General features: G+C 34.4%; 1 protein-coding gene across 1 annotated transcript; it reads left to right on the forward strand.

The window, feature by feature from the left end:
• Window positions 1-250: 250 nt before the first annotated feature.
• Window positions 251-3,598, forward strand: LOC131620313 (uncharacterized). Its single transcript, XM_058891346.1, has 2 exons — window positions 251-1,102; window positions 2,337-3,598. Exons 1-2 carry the CDS (start codon window positions 292-294, stop codon window positions 3,539-3,541), a joined length of 2,016 nt encoding a protein of 671 aa, XP_058747329.1. The 5' UTR covers window positions 251-291; the 3' UTR covers window positions 3,542-3,598.
• Window positions 3,599-9,743: the final 6,145 nt, after the last annotated feature.

The raw sequence follows: 9,743 nt of genomic DNA on the forward strand, positions 1-9,743 counted from the left end.
GAGTTTGCACGCGGAGAGAGAATGGAAAAGGAGATAAGTGCAGCCACGTGGCTGTTTCTGATTGGCTGGCCAGATTTTTATCCATTTAATACTTTGAACTCAATTATTTCGCTGCAAATTAATTTTTTTTTTTTTTTTTATACCAAAATTCATGATTTTTTTTCTCTATAAATAGAGACTTGGTTCATTTGATTTGGACACAGAAAAAAAATCCAAGTTTTTCACTATCTTTCTCTATTATTATCTTTCTATTAGTGTTTTTTTTTAAGTTAAGTGTCTTTTTTTAGTGAAATGGATCCCAATAATCATTTTAACACTCAAAATTCTGCTAATTTTCCATTTAACCAAAATCCCAACAATTTTCAAAATCCCAACAATTATCAAAATCCCAACTATTATCAAAATCCAAATCAATTTTCCAACCAACATCCTCAAAACATACCTAGTTTTGGTTTTCCACCAAATTTCAACCAGTCATCCTCTGTTCCAAACTTTCAACCATATTATGGATCTATGCCGAGAAATCCATCTCAAACACCCCCGTTTAATGGTTATGTGACAATGGCGAATGCAAATTTTCCAAGTGGTGGTGTACCTGAATTTCCCGAGTTTTCAACACAACTAACTATTGGTGGCATGATAGTTTCTAATGAAGTCGCTCCAAATTCAGAGGATTCAACTCCTAAGAGCAGGAAAACTCAGCAACCAGCATGGAACACTGAACAAAATTTGGTGCTAATTAGTGGGTGGATTAAATTTGGAACAAGCAGTGTTGTCGGGAGAAACCAGAAAGGTGAAACATATTGGGGTAAAATTGCTGAGTATTGTAATGAGCATTGCTCATTCGATCCTCCGCGTGATGGACCTGCATGCCGAAACCGTTTTAATTATATGAACAAAGTGTTGGGTAAATGGATTGGCGCTTATGATGGCGCTAAGCGTATGCAAGGAAGTGGTTGGTCGGAGAATGATGTTTTGGCAAAAGCGCAAGAATTATATGCATGTGGGAAGAATGTTAGATTCACTTTAATGGAAGAATGGCACGCTCTCCGTGATCAACCACGTTATGTTAGTCAAGTAGGAGGAAATATTGGCTCAGGAAGTAGTGGATCTAAGAGATCTCGCGAGAGTGATGCATGTGGCTCAAACACTGTAGAATCCAGTGCTCGTCCTATAGGAAGGGAGGCAGCTAAAAAAAGGGTAAAAAGAAAAGCAAGGAATATGCCTCGGAGGTGGTGGACAAAGAATGGGCTGAATACAAAGAATTCAAGACGAAAGAGCTTGAACGATTGGACAACATAGCCTTGATGCAACAGCAGGCTAACAATATAGCCTTGGAAAAGACTAAAACCAAGAAAATGAAGATGTATCTAAAGCTAACTTCCGAAGAGCATCTAGATGACCGGAAGAACCAGCTGTTGAAAAAGTTGGAGGCAGAACTGTTTGATAATTAATTTCAATGAAGTATTTGTCAGTGTAGTGTTTGCTTTAATTATTGTTGTTTCAATATGTCAGTGTAGTGTTTGCTTTAATTATTGTTGTTTCAATATGCCAGTGTAGTGTTTGCTTTAATTATTGTTGTTTCAATATGCCAGTGTAGTGTTTGCTTTAATTATTGTTGTTTCAATATGCCAGTGTAGTGTTTGCTTTAATTATTGTTGTTTCAATATGCCAGTGTAGTGTTTGCTTTAATTATTGTCGAATCTATTCAAATATATTCCTTATCTGATAATTAACTCTATACAATAAATTATTTCAAATCCGTCAGTGGTCCACCACCCACATCCAATATATTCCTTATCTGATAATTAACTCTATACAATAAATTATTTCAAATCCGTCAGTGGTCCACCACCCACATCCAATATATTTCTTATCTGATAATTAACTCTATACAATAAATTATTTCAAATCCGTCAGTGGTCCACCACCCACATCCAATATATTCCTTATCTGATAATTAACTCTATACAATAAATTATTTCAAATCCGTCAGTGGTCCACCATCCACATCCAATATATTCCTTATCTGATAATTAACTCTATACAATAAATTATTTCAAATCCGTCAGTGGTCCACCACCCACATCCAATATATTCCTTATCTGATAATTAACTCTATACAATAAATTATTTCAAATCCGTCAGTGGTCCACCACCCACATCCATTTATATATAGGGACTCATACATCCATTTATGTACCAATATCCCAAATCCCATCCAATCTACCTCCAATATCACAAAAAAATGGATCCATCACAATATCATTTTGATATCGCAGCCTACAATCAAAATCGTGAAATTGAAGAAAATTATATAGTCAATCGATTTAGAGAGCGTAGAAACAAAATATCGGAAGATAATGCACCTCGTAGTAGAAAATATCTCAATAGAGATCATGCAGCGGCAAACCAAAGACTAATTGACGACTACTTTGCCAATGAGCCTACATATGGCGATGCAATGTTTCGTCGTCGGTACCGGATGAAAAAAAATGTTTTCCTTCGAATCGTTGGGGACCTTTCAAGTAGTGATAACTACTTCACCCAGCGAGTTGATGCAGCCAATAAAGAAGGTATATCACCCTTAGCAAAATGTACCACAGCAATGCGAATGTTAGCATATGGTGTTGCAGCAGATGCGGTCGATGAGTACATCAAAATAGGAGGTACTACAGCATTGGAGTGCTTACGTAGATTCTGTAAAGGAATCATACGCTTGTACGAGCAAGTGTATCTGAGAGCACCAACCCAAGATGACCTGCAAAGAATACTGCATGTTAGTGAAATGCGGGGGTTCCCAGGGATGATTGGGAGTATTGACTGCATGCACTGGGAGTGGAAAAATTGTCCTAAAGCATGGGAAGGACAGTTTACTAGAGGGGATAAGGGAACCACCACAGTTATTCTTGAAGCAGTTGCATCTCATGACCTATGGATCTGGCATGCCTTTTTTGGATGTCCGGGAACGTTGAACGATATAAACGTTCTAGACCGGTCACCAGTGTTTGATGACGTGGAACAGGGAAAGGCTCCAAGTGTGAATTTCTTTGTGAATCAACGTCCATATAATATGGCATACTATCTAGCTGATGGTATCTACCCTTCTTATCCAACTTTCGTCAAATCGATTAGACTTCCTCAAAGTGAACCCGATAAATTATTTGCAAAATTTCAGGAGGGATGTCGGAAGGACATCGAACGTGCATTTGGAGTGCTCCAAGCTCGATTTAAAATCATCCGTGAACCAGCTCGCTTGTGGGACATAGCTGATTTGGGTATCATCATGAGGTCATGCATCATATTACATAATATGATTGTTGAGGATGAACGAGATTCATATTCTCAACGTTGGACCGATTTTGAGCAATCTGAGGAAAGTGGATCTAGTGCACCACAACCATACTCGACCGAGGTGTTACCCGCTTTTGCAAATCATGTGCGTGCTAGATCAGAGTTCCGTGATCCAAATGTTCATCAAGAATTGCAAGCTGATCTAGTGAAGCACATATGGACAAAGTTTGGAATGTTCCGTGATTGAATTATTTGTGTGTTGTATTGCATTTTAAATTATTTGTATCGTACTAATTACGTTACTTGTGTGTTGTATTGCATTTTAAATTATTTGAAACGTACTAATTACGTTAATTGTGTGTTGTATTTTAAATTAATTTAAGATGATTTGTATCGTATCCAATTATTTAAATAAATTTTGTTTTTATTACAAAAAATTAAAAAATAAATTATTAAGTATTTATTATTTTAATTTAATTTTAATCGATAATTGTAATTTTATGTAATCATAAAAATAAAAATAAAATTTAAATAAGAATATGAAAATAAAAAGTGGTGGGGTAGGGTGTTGAATGAAAAACCATTGGAGAGGGTAAAAGTTGAATGGGTGTTGAGTTATTAGGTGGAAGAAAGAGAAAATGATGTGGAGTGTTGGGAGTTGAAAAAGAGGGTGTTGAGTTTTTTAACCATTGTAAATGGTCTAATTAGATATTAATAAAAAAAACAAAAAAAACTCAGCCCATGAATCGTCTCACTCTTCTTTTTAAGATGTTCACATTTTTTAGTCTTTTAAAACATAAGTTACTAGTAAAAATATTTGACTTTTCAACTAATGGTTCGACCAATCATGCATTGACATCTAGCCGGGATTATTGAAACATAACAAGCAAAAATACATAGATATTACAATAACAGTATGATACAAAACAAACACCATATCTCTTTTTCTCATCTTCTTCTTCAACATTCCTTTCTCTTCTCCATTTTTTCAGATTCAATACAAAAATTTAAACAATCATGGCAAGCAGTAATCACAACAATGATAACCAATATAAGTTAACAAAACCAAAACAGCACTTTACCGGATCTGGATCGGAATAGTACGCTTGGTGGTCTGCATCGGAATCGGAAGCGATCGCGTGGCTACAGGGTGGAGTCAGGATCGGAGGTTGCTTGCGGGGCTGAGATCGGACCGTCAGAGCTGTCCGGCGGTGCTGCTACCGCGATGTACGTCACCGGGGCGAAGTCGAGCGATCGGTTGTTGCTTTCCGTTCGTGATGGTGGTACGGATCGGGATCCGGTGATGGCTGAGTGGTGTTCGTCGGTCTTCGTCGGAGCTTCTTTCTTCCTCTTTGGTTTGAGATTGTTATTGTTTTTCCTGTAAAAGTTAATGATGAGAAAAAAAAAGAAAATTGTTAGATTTAATTTGAAATTCTATTAGAGAGCTTCACGTCATAGTTTTGTGATGAATGAATGGTTGGTGTTGTATTGAGTAGTGACGTTTTGCTTTAGCTTGGGTATTGTTTGATGATTTTGGTGGATGAGGAACTTATGTTCTATTGCATTTTTTTTACAGGTTTGAAAAAGGTTGATGAGAGTGAGAAATTTGGTTTGGTTTCTCTGAAGATGGTAGGGATGGTTTCTTGGTGTGATAATATGTACAGACTGTTGAAAATAAGGGTTAATGGTTGGAAATTGTTAAATTATGGATGATTATTCATGTAAGAGAGAAAGAGTGTATGAAAATTAGGATTGATTTCTATGTAAGAGAGAGTGAGGGTTAGTGGAGAATACGTTAGAAAACTGTACGTGAAAGAGAAGGTCTTTTTGTTTTTGTGGAATTAGGGTCCGCCCAAATGTATCGTATGTGTATCTTTTTATAATGTAAGAATTAGGTCAACAATTTAAGAATCAAATAATTAAATATCAATCAATCATTAAAAGTCCAAATTAAAAATATAATCTGATTTTTATGGTTAATTGATATTTTCTTAAAATATTCTTACTTGTGCTCTAAGATAAGAAAAAAAAAAGCTAAAATTAAAGGAATAAAGTTAAGACTTTCTTTTTTTATTTATTTTTGAACTATAAAATGCATAAATTTACGACTTAAATAAAAGAAAATATTTTTTAAATTTCTAAATAAATAAAAACTAAAATTAAAGTTAAATATAGTATTTTTTGAATAAAAAGTTAATAAAAGCATAAAATTGAATATAAAAAAATGCTTAATTTAAAAAAACGAAAATTCAATTAAATAATAAAAAATAATTTTTTTTTTGATTTTTGAAATAAAATTAAAATTAAAGTTAGAAACAAATAAAAGGAAAAATGTCAAAAGTGGGATTCGAACCCGAGACCCTGTACTTACAAACCTTACTTTCTTACCAATTGTGCTATATTATTTATTTGAAATAAAAGCCAATTTAAAGTTTATGAAGCATCAGTCAACATTTCGCTATTATTAAAATATAACAATTTAAGAGTAAACTATTATATTTTAAAAATAGACTTTTAAATCGAAAGTTTATAAAATTCAGGATGTCAATGTAAATGAACCCAAAATTTCATAAAAATCCAATTTTCAAATAGTTTTGAATTTTTGAAAAGTGTGGGCAAATTTTGGGGTATGACACTGTCTCATTCATACAACACTCGTTCAAGTCGCAATAAAAGAATGGAAGACTTAGATCAAGATAATGGAGAATTCAGAGAAGAGGTCACTACTCTAAAAGAATCTGTTGAAAGACTCAACAGCATGGTAGAAGCCCTGGTGGTTGCACAAAGTCGACCTCTGCCAGAAGAACCACAAAGGACTGTGGTTTCAGAGATTGTTTCTACTCCTATTCCTCAGTATACCATGCCGCCCAACCGACCTTGGGGCATGCCGTATGACTTCATTTCAGACGGGTACATACCCTCAGTTTTTGAAGTTCCAAGAGTTACAATGGATATGCATCCACCGGAGGGTTACATGTTAGAACAAGAATTGTTCTGATCAATATTCTTAGTTTTGATGATAACAATGTATATGAATTTTGTATAAGACAATGTGGTACTCTAATCCTATGCATTTTTCATTTCAGGAAATATATAAAGAGTATGCACAATTCAGTGCTAGAAGCACTGACTCAGAAAGTTCAAGTATGCAACATCAGAACATGCTCTCGCAAGACATCAGAAGTGTAAGTATCAAATATGCCTAAGAGGGGGGGGGGGGGTTGATTAGGTACTTTATAATTTTTTTGGTTTTATGGTGTAAAGGTGATTATTTTTCTGGTTTATGATGATGTTACTAAAAGATGTAAAGTGCAGAAAAATAAATGACACAAGGATGTATCCTGGTTCCCCTCACAAACCGAGAGTACTCCAGTCCCCTTACGCAGTAAGAGATTTTAATATAGTTGGTATCTTGTACAAGCCTAACCAAACACCAAGAACAATCCTCTTGGACCAAGAACAATCCTCTTGGATTTTTCACTAAGACCACTTATGAGAACAATCCTCTCAAAGTGTCTAACTTGTTTCCAACAATCCTCGATAACAAGAATACAACAAGTATTTGATTTTGTATAAGAGTTTGAATAGTAGAACAATGTATCAATCACTTGATTGATCTTCCCTTCCAATGACAATAATTCACAATTCTTTAAAGTAATAGATTGCTCAAATATTTTCTAGTTTGGATGATATGAAAGTGTGTAGAAAATATCTTGAAAAAGATTGAAGAATAACAATGTGAAATTCTGAAATTTCTAAGAGTTTTTTATTGGAAGAGGTGAAGAATGAATTTGAAATTTTGAGTATATATAGATGTTCATAACACCCCTTGAAATATCATAAGTTTCTGTATTTTAATCATGAACCATTGCCAAGATTAAAGGAAAGGTTTTAATGAAAAGGTGTATGAGAAGGTGCAATGAAAAGATGCTGTTTTTCAAAAACGTTCAGCAAGCAATCGATTGCACTTTTGTGCAAATCGATTGCACAACTTCTAACAGTCAAAAAATTCAAAAAACCTTCAGTGCAAATCGATTGCTATATGGTGCAAATCTATTTACACAAGCAAAAATAGAAGCATATATAAAAACCTTCAGCAAGCAATCGATTTACAGTAAGTGTAAATCGATTTACACATAGTGAAAATGCAGTTTTTGTTTAAGAAACTTGAGATCTAAGAAAAAGTATGCTGTGCAATTTTATGGTTTGATTTTTGAGCATCTAAGACTTTAAGTAATTTGTAATTATGGTTATACCTATTACAAAGAATCCAAAGCTTGAATCAAAGTCTTTACACATGATGCTTTGTCTTGAATATCATCTTTTCCTTCTTGTCATGTATGATTTGTCTTCATCAAAACAAAAAAATCTTCATTGAGAATCTTGATTTCACATTCTCCCCCTTTTTGATAATGACAAATAATCTTTACTAATGCATTGTTATTTCCGGAAAGCTTCTCCTTTAAGATGTATAACTCCCCCTCAATATGTGAAGCTAGGAGTATTTTGACTTGAATAATTTTGTGGTGAAAATTTTGTACCTTAAACAAAAAGTCAAGGAAATAAAAGCATATAGGTGTAGCTTCCTTCTCCCCCTTTGACATTATCAAAAAGAAGGGAAAGATGGAAAAAATACAAGACATTATAAGAGATATAAAGAAACAAACATTCATTCATTAAAGAAAATAAGAATAATATGGATAAGTCATAATACCAAGAGTGCAAGATAAAATAGCTATGGTACTAAGTACCTTACAAAAACATAACATAAAAGACCATAATTTTAAAAGACATAGATAAGCTAAAACATAACATAAAAGACCATAATTTTAAAAGACATAGATAAGCTTTAAGGTTGGTCCATGTTGTTGAAAGTGTTGTTGTTGTTGAAATCAAAAGGGCCTTGGTTGAATAAATCTTGTTGAATAGGTGGTTCGGTATATCGTGGAGGAGGTGCAGCCGGGTTGGTCGGATCATAAGGAGGGATATAAAGATGTGAATAGAGATAAGAAAATTGTTGGTTCACATCATGGCGAAATTCATTAATCCGATTTGTGGTAGATTCATTGATTGAGTTCCATTGGTTGTTGATGGAGGTGTTAAGGTTGGAAAATTGTGAAGTCATGAAATCATAGAGTTCTTAGTTGCTTGGACCGTTTGAACCATGTGAAGGACGAGCATCTTCTTCACCACCTTCAACCTCTTGCTCATTTCCTTCGTTCTCTACGACATCTTCACCAATGTAAGTGATAGTTTTTGTGACCAGATTATATAAAACACCCATCCGCGCATCAACATTCTTAATAGTAATTTTATTACTATTTGAATCCATAAGAAAAACTTCATAGCCATCAAAATCTATCTCAAAGAATTCCAAGATCCGAGTTATAAACCAAGCATATGGTAAGAATTTGGACTTATGATTGAATTTCAACATATGAACCATAATTAAACGAGCCCAATTAACCTCAACGTTGTTCTTCCTTGCATACAAGAGTTGCATTTCAAGCTCCGTAACAGTGCAATGATTTCCAGCCCTAGGAAACATGATATAGACCATAAAATAGTGAAACAACCTATCGTCTATATATACAATTCCAGCAGACCATGAACCTCTTGATGGTTCAACACCACCTAGTCCCTTAATTCTTTTAGCATGAAATTCTTGTTTAGTCATCCTCCCTATACTATAGTAAAAATTTCTTTTATTAAAATCAGCCCATGCTTCATCCTCGGGGTCATAGAGAGAGCTACCACTACTAGGGATATTCAAAATACGACCAAGTAGTTTGAAGGTTAAACAAATTCTTTTTCCAGCAACATAAGAATTAAGTTTTCCTTTATCCATATGCATATTACAAAAGAATATTCTCACTAATTCCGGATAGTATGGTCCAAATGAAGATATGACCGGTTCCAAGCCATAAGAGGCCAAAGTATTTTGAAAAGAAAATCATTCTTGAGGAAAGGTAGAAAGAATACCATATTTTGGAGTTTGAACATTCTTGCTTGAAAAGAACTTTGTATACCTTTCCTCTTGTTCAATGGTGAGATATTGAAGTAAAGGATTCACCATGGATGATGAAGAAGCTTTGCCCTTGCCTTTGCTTTGGTCTGAAACTTTTCTCTTTTGTCTTGAAGCCATGGATGTGAGAATTTTCGGTTTAGGGTTTCTTTGAGAGAGAGAGTGAATTTTTGACAATGTTTAGTGTTAGGTTTAAGAGAAAAGATATTATATATTTGATTTGGTCAAGAGAGATTTTAATGAGATAATATTGGGAAGGGAGAGTGATGAGTGGGTAATAAAAATGGTCAAGGATAGGTGGAAGGGTTGGTGGAAGAGTGGGTGAAAAAGAAATAAAAATTCTGACCAACATTAAAAGCAAAATAAAAGCACAATAAAAGCAAAACGTAGCAGGTGCAATCGGTTTGCACAAAGATGCAATCGA

The sequence above is a fragment of the Vicia villosa genome, linkage group LG7 (assembly GCF_029867415.1).
Source record: "Vicia villosa cultivar HV-30 ecotype Madison, WI linkage group LG7, Vvil1.0, whole genome shotgun sequence".
NCBI lineage: Eukaryota > Viridiplantae > Streptophyta > Magnoliopsida > Fabales > Fabaceae > Vicia > Vicia villosa.